General features: G+C 37.8%; 2 protein-coding genes across 3 annotated transcripts; one reads left to right on the top strand and one right to left on the bottom strand.

The window, feature by feature from the left end:
• The first annotated feature begins 219 nt into the window (after positions 1 to 219).
• LOC119069885 (proton-coupled amino acid transporter 2) lies at positions 220 to 3,618 on the top strand. 2 transcript variants are annotated; one of them, XM_037174063.1, is made up of 8 exons: positions 220 to 868; positions 1,105 to 1,338; positions 1,409 to 1,541; positions 1,601 to 1,848; positions 1,915 to 2,121; positions 3,014 to 3,118; positions 3,184 to 3,377; positions 3,443 to 3,534. In XM_037174063.1, the coding sequence occupies exons 1-8, from the start codon at positions 664 to 666 to the stop codon at positions 3,509 to 3,511; spliced, it is 1,395 nt and encodes a 464-aa protein (XP_037029958.1). In that variant the 5' UTR covers positions 220 to 663; the 3' UTR covers positions 3,512 to 3,534. The 2 variants fall into 2 exon arrangements, with proteins under 2 accessions (XP_037029958.1, XP_037029957.1); XM_037174062.1 differs by having other exon boundaries at positions 223 to 868; positions 3,184 to 3,618.
• LOC119069884 (calcium-activated chloride channel regulator 4-like) lies at positions 3,415 to 6,962 on the bottom strand. The gene is made up of 3 exons (XM_037174061.1): positions 6,594 to 6,962; positions 5,874 to 6,092; positions 3,415 to 5,811 (listed from the first exon to the last, which is right to left on the bottom strand). The coding sequence occupies exons 1-3, from the start codon at positions 6,898 to 6,900 to the stop codon at positions 3,701 to 3,703; spliced, it is 2,637 nt and encodes an 878-aa protein (XP_037029956.1). The 5' UTR covers positions 6,901 to 6,962; the 3' UTR covers positions 3,415 to 3,700.
• Between the last annotated feature and the right edge of the window lie 4,991 nt (positions 6,963 to 11,953).

The following is an 11,953-nucleotide window of genomic DNA, read 5'->3' as shown; positions in this document are numbered from 1 at the left end:
ACTGATGCGCCTGGTTTCCCACCTTATGGATCCGTCTCTATGAAAATTTTTGAATGGGGAAGATCTGTTCGAATTCAATTCAAGCCAATTTTAAACTCGTTGAATTATCTCTGTACAGGAAACTTTCACAATAGGTGAAGGACTCAGAATTCCGATATTAATCGATTGTGCAATCGATTGTGCTTTTGTCATCAAATACAATTCAAAAATGCGTACAACCTCCACAGAGAATACTCGGCATAATATTTTCGTATCGTTTTTTGATTGAATATGAAATCACAATGTTCAATCGAAGATTAGTTTATCGTGGGGTTATATATGCAGAGTAAACACCGAAGATATTTGATACATTCGCTGTTGTGAAAATGATATCTCTTTCGTTTCGAAAAACTTGTACGGCATCATCTGAGGACAACAACGCATTGAACAATGCAACACAACATTTCTGATTTAGCAATTTCATTGCTTAGAGACTTGTGTAGTTATACGTATTCGACTAAGAAAAATGTAGTTTTGTATACCTTCAGTAGATGTTTGTCCGATTCGTTTTTCAACTGTATTGCTAGGAACGTAATGCAGTCGTACCAAGCCTTTTGTTATGAAAGTGTGTAGAATATATCGATCCCAAAGTTAAGACTACACATCACCGGATCATTGTACACAATGGCCGGCAGTGTTAAAAGAAGAATTGCCGAATTTTATCGTCGTCAGCAATTTCGTTTTCAAAATCCGAGACAAACATTTCGAATAGCAATTCGAGGTACCAAAGAAATCAAAGGATTATCAGTGTGCTTCGGGACGTTATGTGTTGTTGACTTATTCGGTGTTTTTCCCATTATCGCACTACCAGCTGCGCTTATAAATTGCGGTAATTTTTATGTATTTTTGACGAAAATAAAACCACGAAAGGAAAAGACGATTGCATGCTGCATATGAGACAAATGCAGTACTTTTCCTAACAATTCAAGCACTTCTTTCGTTGCCCGTCAGCAGTAAAATTGATTTACCGAACTCGGCTTCGCCTCAAATCATAAAAATAACACGAAAACGGATTCGATTTATATCTCTAGTTATGTAAATGACTGTTGTTTACTTTCTCCAAAGGATACTATGGAATTCCTTTACTGTTTTTCGTCATCACCATTCAAGTGTATACGGCGGTGATATTGGGACGCTGCTGGATCATTGCTGAAAAACTCAATCCGACGATCATCAACAAAAATCGTTATCCGTATGCTGCAGTAGCCGAGCTTGTTTACGGAAAATGTATGAGGAATTTCGTTACAATATTGCTGGATATGACAGTGTTTGGAGGAGGCGTTCCGAATTTATTAGTCGGTAACGTTGAAGTCGCATTTCGGTCAAGCCACAGGATCTATAAGTGTGAATTTTGAAATTCGTTTCGCAGCTGCACAAAATCTTCAACTGCTTGGGAACCGAATAAGCAACGGAAACTTTTATTTCTCATTTTGTTATTGGCTCGTACTGATTGGTCTGTTCATGTGTCCGATTATGTGGCTTGGCTCACCAAAGAATATGAAGTAGGACAAGTGAAATGTGAGTGAGTGAAGTTTTCCGTAACATGTCCTAACGATTTCAGAGCATTAGCAAGTGTATCAGTATTCACGTGTTCAGCGGTTGCGCTGCTCATTTGGGCTGCCATCATTTTGGACGGTACGGAATATCGATTCAAGGGAATCGAATTGGGTGCACCGTCGATCGAAAATTTATTACAAACATACGGAATGATAATCTTTCAATTTGACATACATCCGATGCTGATGACCATTCAAGTGGATATGCAACAAAAACACAAAATTGGATCGGCCGTTTGCCTTGGCATAATTAGTTGGGTGTAGCGTTTTGCTGTTTGTGTGATTCGAAAGTTAAGATTTGCTTTATCTAAAATTCTAGTAACGTCCTTTATGGCCGTGACTACCACGGTAGTGGCTGGGTACCGATATGGAGCATCGATTTCGTCAAATGTTCTGGAAATATTACCGAAGAGCAACGTTTTATATTTCGCAATCATGCTGGTCACTCTGCAACTGTGCTTATCGAGTGCCGTTGGAACATCGCCTTTGTTTCAACATATCGAAGAACAGCTGAAAATTCCCAAAAGTAAGAAATGTTTCCCGGTCATCATCCGTTCCAGGCATAAGCGCCGCCGAAAATAAGCCGCCGCCGGCCATTTGAGCAAGCCGCGCCGCAGCCGAGCCGGTGCCAAAAACACGGCTCAAGCCGGCTTGAAACGGCTGGAAAATGAAATAAAGATTTCGAAAGGTGAATGGGTGAAATAATTTTGAAAACCGAGATTCCTGTTGATCCTAAGCAGCTCAAGTACATTTTGATTATTTTTTTTTCAAAATTAAGAAAATTTAGAAAATTTTCTTGAATTTTCATGAATTTTCCAGAATGGTATATTACGTCCTCGCTTCTAAGTTTGTTGTTTTGGCAAGTATGACCTTTGCGGAACGAGCCGAAGGCGCACAATCAATTAATTCACAAATTTGAGAAAACTTTATCGATCTTTGCTAATTTTCTCGATTTTTTTTCTTTTCAATTTTTACTTGATTTTCGTGAGCTTTCGATTTCTTCTCGAAAACCATTTTCTTAATGAGTTAAATGAGTGTACCGGAGCATGATTTTCCATTTAGTTCAAGTTTTGAGGCAATAAAACTTGACGTGTTAGTGAACCTTAGACTTAGAGACTTGCTTGTAACAAGACCAGTTCCACTTGCACTTTGAACAACCTAATCTACCTACATTTTCGCGTTCCGTACAATTTCATTTTCATGCTTACTAGTTCATTTTCCATGAATTTATCTAAACGTTTTTATTTTGAAAAAAAGTTAAAAGGAACCTCCAGCCGAGCCGTTTTAAGCCGGCTCAAGCTGACTTTTTCGCCGCCGCCGAGAAATTTTTTTCGGCTAGCCGCCGCCGAGGTTTCTCCGTCGGCGCTCATGCCTGATCCGTTCTTAATGGATTACTCTCGCACTTCCTTTTCTTTTAGAATTCAGCCTGAAACGATGTTTGGTTCGGTCACTCCTTCTGGGTCTCGCCGTATTGTTGGGTGAACTGGTACCGAAATTTGACCTTGTCATGGGAATTATTGGAGGCAATAATAGAATAAAATGGGTTCTTTCCGACTGTTATTTCATAGACATAAAACCGAACTTCTAGGCACACTTACCGGTCCGTTAATGTTCATACTGCCACCGTTGCTCTACACAAAAATTCTGAAAATGGAACAATCCTACGACAATGAACTGATCAAAGGCATCATAGCGAGAACGTCTGCATTGGATGACGATAGTGAAGAAGATTACACTTTGAGACAGAGACGGTACGGGACGTTTAAGGCGCAAAAAATTCCGGTACCCAGCAAATGTTGTGCAAAATTCGGGACGACGATTTGTAAATTGTTCTATTTATTGTACAGCGACTATGTCCTTTCAGTTGCTGTAATTATTTTCGGAGTATTAGCGACGGTAGCTTCGACATATTTTAATTTGTTCAATGTGAGGAGTGTATCGGAATTTTGGTCGCCATGCATCTACAACATTAGCTACTCGTTTATACCATAGAAAGCATCCACAAACAAATGAAATCCCTCGATACATCCGTTGGGACCAAGATACGAAAATAAAACTAATTTCAACACAATTTTGTCATTTTACTTTCTTCCATTTATCCAGCGTCAACAGCGTGTAACCGTGACGACACCAACACGAGCAATAGTTCTACGTACCGTTTTGCACAGCTTATGTGCGTTGATTAGTACAACCGGTTTATCTTTTAGTACAACCGATGCCAGATTTGAACTTGGAGCCATTTCACCGTTGGCACCAATTGCCTTTACTGCAAACGTAATTTCCAAGAAAAATCCCGGCTCATCGAATTTCTTGTCATATTTCCACATCGGCTGAGGTACGCGCAGTAAATATTTCTCTTTTCGATCAAAATGCGATGCTTCAACAACGTGACTGTCATTGAAGATGAAAGCATTTTCAAAGTATTTGCCGCTGATTGCCCGGATATCGTATCCTTTCACCTGCACATCGAAAGCGTCATCACCCGGAGAAGTCCATTCTAAGACGATTATTCTTTCCGTTTCGTTGAGAACCGAAGCTCGTAGATCTGTTACCGGATTCGGTGGAATGTGATCCTCATTGTCTTTAGAAATCAATTTAACCGAACCGACATAGTCTTCTCGCTCAAATTGGCCTACCGTTTCGCACGTAATCCGGTCACAATCAATCAATTCTCGTTCAAAGTAGTCAATTTCTCTCATAACCAATCTGGCTGTTTCGTTTGGATTTGTGGCTGACACATGGACTGAATACCTTTGAATTTGCTTCAATTTGATGATAGACCCGGTATAAACACCGTCATTAGCCAATTCATCCGGGAATGATCCATCATCGCGCAACTGAAATGTGATTGGTTCTTCATTCAGACCCTGGATATGACCCAGCACATTTGCATTGATAATTGGATATTGACCACGTCGCAGTTCCGCATAAATTAAAATTCGAGCATCGTCGACGTCTTGTTGTGCATTGGATTTTGGGTATTCGAGGGTTCGCTTCGACAATGATGCATCTAGACGGATTGGTGGCTGGTCGTGATCTAATCTATGACTTTTGACAGTAACAATAGCATTCGATGTGGATCGTATGGAACGTCTCGTCTTTGCTATTTTTCGAACCACCAAACCCCAATTTCCAGTTTCTGCCAATGGAATTTTGAACATTTTTTGCAGGTTTGAGGCATTTTCAGTGTATTCAGGACTGGTCGATGTGTAGGTCTCTCCGTTGGGTGTAATTAGCTTTACATCAAAGTGTTTGCTATCTTCACTGGTGAAAGTGAACTCAGTGTCCTTGCCGACGTTTTTGTCAATTATAAATTTGATCACACTTTCACCATCACCCAGTGTCACCTGTCTGGTCGGTAAATAAATGGGACGAATGTCAGAGTCAATTTGGTTTTCGTATGAAAACAGAAAGGCTCGCTCTGTGTCGACAATTTGCTGGGCATCATTACTTTCCATGGCGAGGATTACTTTTCCGCCAGTTTGGGCACTCAAATGTTCGAGACCTGCCGAAGCGCCAGCTCCTAGAGCCACAGAATTAACGCCAATGCACGCTTTCTGCAGTGCAGGTAAAATTTGTTCTGGACCCGGCTCAACATTTTGTTTGCCATCGGAAAGAAGAATAATGGTTGAACAAAATCGATCGCTCTCTGGTAAACTCTGCAGCATTTGCATCGATAAATTTAGACCGGCACCAATAGAAGTTGCACCAATTGTTTTTTTCGGTAATTTGGATATCAAAGTTTCTCTGTCCTTATCACCAGTGATCTGGATGATGTCTTGCAACATTTTGGCATCGCTGCTAAACACTGCGATTCCTATGTACGATCCAACTTTCATATCAGAAAATAATTTCGTGCCAGAACTGATAGCTCGTGTTAATCTGTTATGCTTGTCCATACTCCCTGAAACGTCTACACACAGTACGAATCGGTCACTATGAATTCGTTGGCTTTTAGTTCGATCTGCTGTCGAATTTTTTAAATGTTCCGAGAAAACATCCCATCCACGGTTGTGAGAACAAATATTGTCCGTTAGCTTACGTTTGCATTCTGGCTGCTTTTGGCCACCATTGACAAATATGTCCGTAGTACCAATTTTCTCATCAAGGCCATATCCACCGCTGTTGGTGTGAAAGACAGTTACATTTTTCGCATCAGTTGGTCTTAGTTTCCACTGAGGATTGTCCTTGAAATATGTAGATGCTGGATCCAGTGCTAGGACAAGAAAAGGTGAAACTAAGCGAAATATTTCAATCGATTCGTATCATTAAGATTACCAATTATTCGGTCAACTTCCTGTCCGGTGTTCTGCTTAAAATGTCTTGCTGCCTGTCCAACGGCATGCGCTCCGATCGAATGACCAACCAACTCAATTTTCTTAGCACCATTACGATGGACATATTGCATTTTTTCGGTAACATCTTGGGCTAAATAGCGCACATGTGTCTTGGCGATGATGTGATAGTTGGTTGATTTATCTTCAAAGCCAGACTTGTCTGTTACGAAATTTAAAAAAAAGGGATTGAAACACACGGAGATTATAGTTCGACGTGGGGGGCGGTATTTCCACTCGGCAAAATAAAAATTTGGAAGGACAGAGGTTCTATTTGCAATTTGAAGCAATGTGACTGCATCTCGGTTGGGGTATAACCTTGCAACTCGTCAAAATTAAGATTCGGAAGCACGAAAAAAATAGCTAAAATTTCATTTCCTCTAACTGTACGCGCTGCCCCATTACATATAAGTCAATCTAATATGGAAAAGTAGTGACGTCGGTTCACACAAAACTAAAACTTTTTGTCATCTGTTTTTTGAATAACTATTGCAAGCGACGTCACACAAAGACTTTTCATTTTTATTTCGAGTTAGTTATAGGGCATCGAACGATGATATGGAAATTGAACTCGTCGAAAAAGTATCGCGCTAAACCTAAGTGCTTTACTAAGTATGATTATATTCGCAAGCACATCACTACTATTATATAAGGTTGTACTCACCAGAATACATGGAATAATACAACCAGGAAACAATAATTACGCATTTAACATCTTGTCGATACTTAAAAATGTCATCTTTCGTGTTTAATGGTTCTTTCAATGAAATCTTAAAGTATCCATGAACAATAAAGACCGTAGATAAATTGCCACTACATTCAACGTCTCTGATGTCCTGTTGTTGGATAGGATTTTCTTTTTCAAATGCAATGTACTGCACATTCTTATACTTTTCTAAATGCGATTGCTCCAGCTCAGCATATGAATATGTAACACCGAAAGACAACAACAACAATAATAGTGAATGCATCACTGCATCGAGGTATTTTGTGCAAGTAGTGGACCCTAAAGACTTTTAACAACTAACGGGGAATCACACTGAATGAATTTCTATTTACTTGAAAATATGAATCGAAATTCTGGTGGTAGGGGATTTCGCTGAAAATGCATTTTACGATTATCTGCTGATTATATACACTTTGTAGTCCCGTTTCTGCGTGCAATGGAAAAGTATTTTTTTTTTAAATTTTAGATTTATTATTTTTCCTCATTTGGTGCGTGAAATACAAAGACTTAAATATTGATAAATAAGCATAAATTTAAGTGGGAAAGAAACCCAAAAACAAAAATCAAATCACAAATGCAAATGGAAATGTCCGCTCCCCTAATTAACACAAAAAAAAAACAAAAGAAGAGATAACTCCATAATCATCACTAGAGTTCATAGCAATCAACTTCAGCCTTGACCTTAATCACTTAGAGCTGATTGTCAGCACAACAATCGCATTCGTCAAAGCACAATTGCGGGCAGTAATATGCACCAGATCGTTACGTCGAGTCGGTCTTGAATGAATACCTCAGTTCGTCGAAACAGCAAAGTTGTGCTTAGTAGTGGAGTTTACTAATTTGTGGACCAGTGTAACACTCTATAATTGACAGTGGGACATATCTTCCATTGCGCCACATCAAAGGGTCTTATCATCTTTTTGATATGACTGAAGGAAAAACTCTCATCGAGCACCAGACCGAGGCGCTTGTATGACCGCACGCGATGAATAGTCGACCCATCAATGTGTATGTCAAAATTGTTTATCATTCTGGACCACCCAAACATCATTTCGTCTTCCCAACGTTCGCGGTAAGCACATTCCTCAGGATCAAAATAGGTAGTAGCTGGGATCCGCACATTCGGAAGAAAATAGTATTTCAGCAAAGTCGAACAAAACGCTTAAATGTGGAGTGTCCATAAAGGAAGTTTTGATTAATAGAAATCCGATTAGGGGTCTATTCGGTGATGTGAATGGCCAAAGTATTATGAAGTGACTGTTCGCAATGTGCCAATAGCACTACTTACTTATGGAAAAAGAGGAATTTCAACAACGTATCGCATTGATTTGTGTCTCTGCTTTTAACGAGCTTTCGAAAGCTTTGAGCCTTTTTTGTATTCCGTCTGTCTGCACGATAACTTGAGTAAAACGCATCCGATTTTGAAAATTCTTTTTTTTCCTGTTTGGTAATGTCAAAAGAGAGGCCAAGTTCGAAGATGAGTGATTTCGGATCGACCCCTCCCGAGCTGGGGCCCAATAAGTGCTTTACGGTTTTTCGAAGATATCTCCGGACATTTAAACGCTAAACATGTAAGTGATACGTCAAATAAATGGTATTTACAATAACAATCGACAAAAAAAAAGTTTATGGAAATCGGATGACCGACTCGTGAGTTAGAGCCCTTGGTGTGAACCACGTACTGGGCGGCAAGCAGTTTCTGCTTGTAGGTCGGCCAAATTTGAACATATTTCGTCTGTTTTTACTTTATTAGATAGGTATTGACCGTGCTAAGCAGGGAAAAAAAAGTTTATGAGATTATGTTCACCGCAGCGTGAGCTAGGTCTCTTGGAGTGAGCTCTTATCTGGCTACTCGGCCGTATAGTGAACGTGGAGTATTTTGTCAATATCTCGAGTAAATTTTGACCGAATTTCATGATTTTTTGTTTGTTTGAAAGGTATTAACGAATGTAAAGCGTCAGTACTATTTTCGGTCTCCTAACAAAATGGCTGACGGCGGCCATATTGGATTTTATTAAATCTTGTGAAAAATGGTACACCTATAAAAAAAATATTTGGGTATGGTACCCGTGCAGTTCTTTTTACTACACAGCTGAACATTAGTTTTCAGCATATCTGTATATTGTACGTAATTGCTGAATTTTGAACGTAATGACAGTACTATGTACAGCTAAGATGTACTACTGTTCTGTTACGTTAACAAATATACTGCTACGTTAACAAATGTACTTGTCCCGAATTTGTACAGCAGAGCAGTACATGATTTGTGACAGATTCAAAGTACCATTCAGATGGACAATGTACACTATAGCTGAATGAATGCCAGTTTGAATGTAGTGGTCGTGAAAACTTCCATAATATTAAATGAGACTAAACACTGCACGAACTTTCGAGACAATTTAGGAACTATTTGTAATTAGTAGAGGGGCATTTGGTGTCTAGCCATCCCAAAATATTAGCGAAAATGTTTTGATGGGATTATTTTGAGTATTATTATTAGTAATCAAAAAAACACTAATTAGAAATTTTTTAGGTCGCGGATCAACAAGGTTTTTTTAACAAACAAAATTTCGACCGCCAACAGAGATTGTATATAAAATATAAAATTAATTAAATAACGCGACACTTACGTGGAATCCGAAATATGAACGTTCGCGAGCTTTGTTAACGTATGTACAAGATGCACTTAATGACGATTCTTCTTCTTCTTCTATACGTCGGTTCTTCATTCATGCGTGCAATACGAATAAAGAACCGACGTATATGTAGAAGAAGAAGAAGAATCGTTTTTTCGAATCTAGTACCTACGTTGACAAAGTACGCGAAAGTTTAATTTTCGATGATGATTCCACGTAAATGTCGTGTTGTTTAATTAATTTTATATTTTATACACAATCTCCGTTGAAAATAATGGAAGAAATGAAGTGTTTATATTGTACCGCTGATTTTATATTGGCGGGTGAGATTTTGTTTGTTAAAAAAACCTTGTTGACCTTGAATTTTTCTAATTAGTGTTTTTTTGACTACTAATAATACTCAAAATAATCCCATCAAAACATTTTTTATAAAATCCATAGGAAGGCAAATCACTTTTTTTGACGAAATGCCCCCCTACTAAATTCAGAAATTCAAGTTTTGAATAATAACGTATTTGAATAATGAAGGCTCAAGAAATTTTTTTAATAAATGACTTGGTAAATGATTTTGTTACACTATAAACCTATTTTTTGACATTCGTAAATATCAATCTTTCTCTTCTGTTCGAAAGTTAGCACTTAAGGAGGACACGTTATTCCACGTATTTTGTCATAAATGTAGCCGGCGAAAGAACTCAGCCTCGATGCTTGTGAGAAAAAGGCACTGATTAAGTAAATCCACGCAATCGATTCTTAACACATTTTCAAACAGTTTGCTAAAAAAAATGAATAAACAGCTTTTCCTAAGAAAAATTTCTCACTTTTAGTTTTCATTCACATACAAAATCATGAAATGAAAAAACTGAAGTCTGCAAACAAAGGATAACAAATTTGACGTACACATGTGTAGTACTAGTTGCGTTTTAACCGCTTTTGAGCGAGACAGTAATGACGTATTAGTAAAATTGACTATGTTGCTACCCTTAATTTTAATAAGCTTCTGTCAGACTGTTGGGTGTCTAAATAACATGTGACAAAAGCCCATCTGCCGGAAACTTAACTTTTTCTTTCAAAATATTTATTCTTAGAATTATAGAATAGGAGAAGAAGACTTAAGTCTTACAATTTCCTAACAAATAATTTACAGAAAAAAAAACTTCCTTCTTGAACATTTGGAAATTACATTACCACACAACAGTATTAAAATACGAGAACTTTTAAAGTTCAATTTCACAATACTGATCAACTGAACATTAATGTTCAGCAAGACAGTACAGTGGAGACGTACGATGTTATAAGATAGCTTTCCCATAATGTCTTCCAAACACAAGTACTGAGTTGGGACATGGGTAAGGTGGTGGACTGGAGTGTCGGAGGTCCCGAGTTCGAATCGCACGGACGGCAGTTTTTTTTTTTTTTTAAATAAGTTGACGTAAATAAACGTACTAAATAGTTTAAAGATGAAAATTTATGAACTCTGAATAATATTTTCTGTACAACTTTTATTTTTCGATGAGACAACCAATGTTCGCCCAACTGTACATTGATACAGCTGTACTGTAAATATTACTGCTACGTTAACATAATGTACTTGTCCCGAATTTGTACAGTACATTCGTACAACGACTACAGCTGAGCTGGACAAAATTTTTATAGGTGTACTTATATAGTTTCTGTTAACATCGAAGTAATTGGCTATATGTGTGGGGTGTTTCAGGCATTCCATATATAGACATCTATATATAACTATATACAGCTATATTGAGCTATATACAGGCATTTAGAGCTATATAATAGCATATTCATCTGTGAAATGTTTTTTTATAGGAAAATATAGGTAAATATAGCGGTATATAGCTGTTTAAATAGGAATTTATGAAAGTTGACTTCGTACGGGGCTGTCTATAATGCCTCCGGCAATTTATTTGTATATGCTGACAAGGCAAAGAGTGGATAAGTGATTTTAAAGGGCGAATAGCTTTTCAGTAGAGAGGAGTATGAAGTAAGAGAAATAAAGAGTTTCACATTAAAGGCTTTTGATACGAATAGGTGTTTCGTACGGGTCGGCGTTAGCTATGTTTTTTTGCCTTAACACGGTAGTTTAGATACTTACTAAGTTGGTAAGCTACGGTATTCAAAAACTGATGGGATAAAGATTTTCTTGAAATTTAGAATGTTGACATTTGTATCAAAATATCTACCATAATCAAATTTCCTATTTTTTTAGACATTATCATGCCTGGTCAATTTGTCAGATACTGATGATATTGGGTGTTGGTCCTTCAAGTGTTTATGATGTTTAGTAAAGTAATCAAAATGGATACAAAAAGGAATCAATTGAAAGAATAATCCGGAAGCATGAACGAAAAAACGAATTGCTGAATTACTCTACTTTCTACGGTTTAAAGAATAAGGACAACGAAACAAAACGGATTAGTATGGAGTACTGCCCAGAATTGACCAAGAAACTTAGTACAATAAACTAAATCTAGAAATAGTCCATCGTAGTGGAAACACTCTCCGTCAATTGGAATCGTTAAAAGACTCAGTTGAAAAACATCACAAATCCGGAATTTACAAAATAAATTGCCAAGAAGGATGCGATTTTATACACGTAGGCAGAAGCGTAAGACGAATTTTAACGCGTTTCAATGAGCATCT

Source organism: Bradysia coprophila, assembly GCF_014529535.1.
Source record: "Bradysia coprophila strain Holo2 chromosome X unlocalized genomic scaffold, BU_Bcop_v1 contig_40, whole genome shotgun sequence".
Taxonomy (NCBI): Eukaryota; Metazoa; Arthropoda; class Insecta; order Diptera; family Sciaridae; genus Bradysia; species Bradysia coprophila.
Note: the sequence above shows the minus strand (reverse complement) of the source record. Positions and strands in the feature narration are given on the sequence as shown.

What these genes read in the sequence shown, in the direction of transcription:
- LOC119069884 (XM_037174061.1), bottom strand. Translation starts at nt 6,900, where the DNA reads ATGCATTCACTATTATTGTTGTTGTTGTCTTTCGGTGTTACATATTCA. An exon ending in GTATTATTCCATGTATTCTG is followed by an intron (nt 6,093 to 6,593) that starts GTGAGTACAACC and finishes ATTTCGTAACAG; the next exon opens with ACAAGTCTGGCTTTGAAGAT. An exon ending in GGAAGTTGACCGAATAATTG is followed by an intron (nt 5,812 to 5,873) that starts GTAATCTTAATG and finishes TTCTTGTCCTAG; the next exon opens with CACTGGATCCAGCATCTACA.
- LOC119069885 (XM_037174062.1), top strand. Translation starts at nt 664, where the DNA reads ATGGCCGGCAGTGTTAAAAGAAGAATTGCCGAATTTTATCGTCGTCAG. An exon ending in AGCTGCGCTTATAAATTGCG is followed by an intron (nt 869 to 1,104) that starts GTAATTTTTATG and finishes CTTTCTCCAAAG; the next exon opens with GATACTATGGAATTCCTTTA. An exon ending in ACAGCTGAAAATTCCCAAAA is followed by an intron (nt 2,122 to 3,013) that starts GTAAGAAATGTT and finishes CTTTTCTTTTAG; the next exon opens with AATTCAGCCTGAAACGATGT.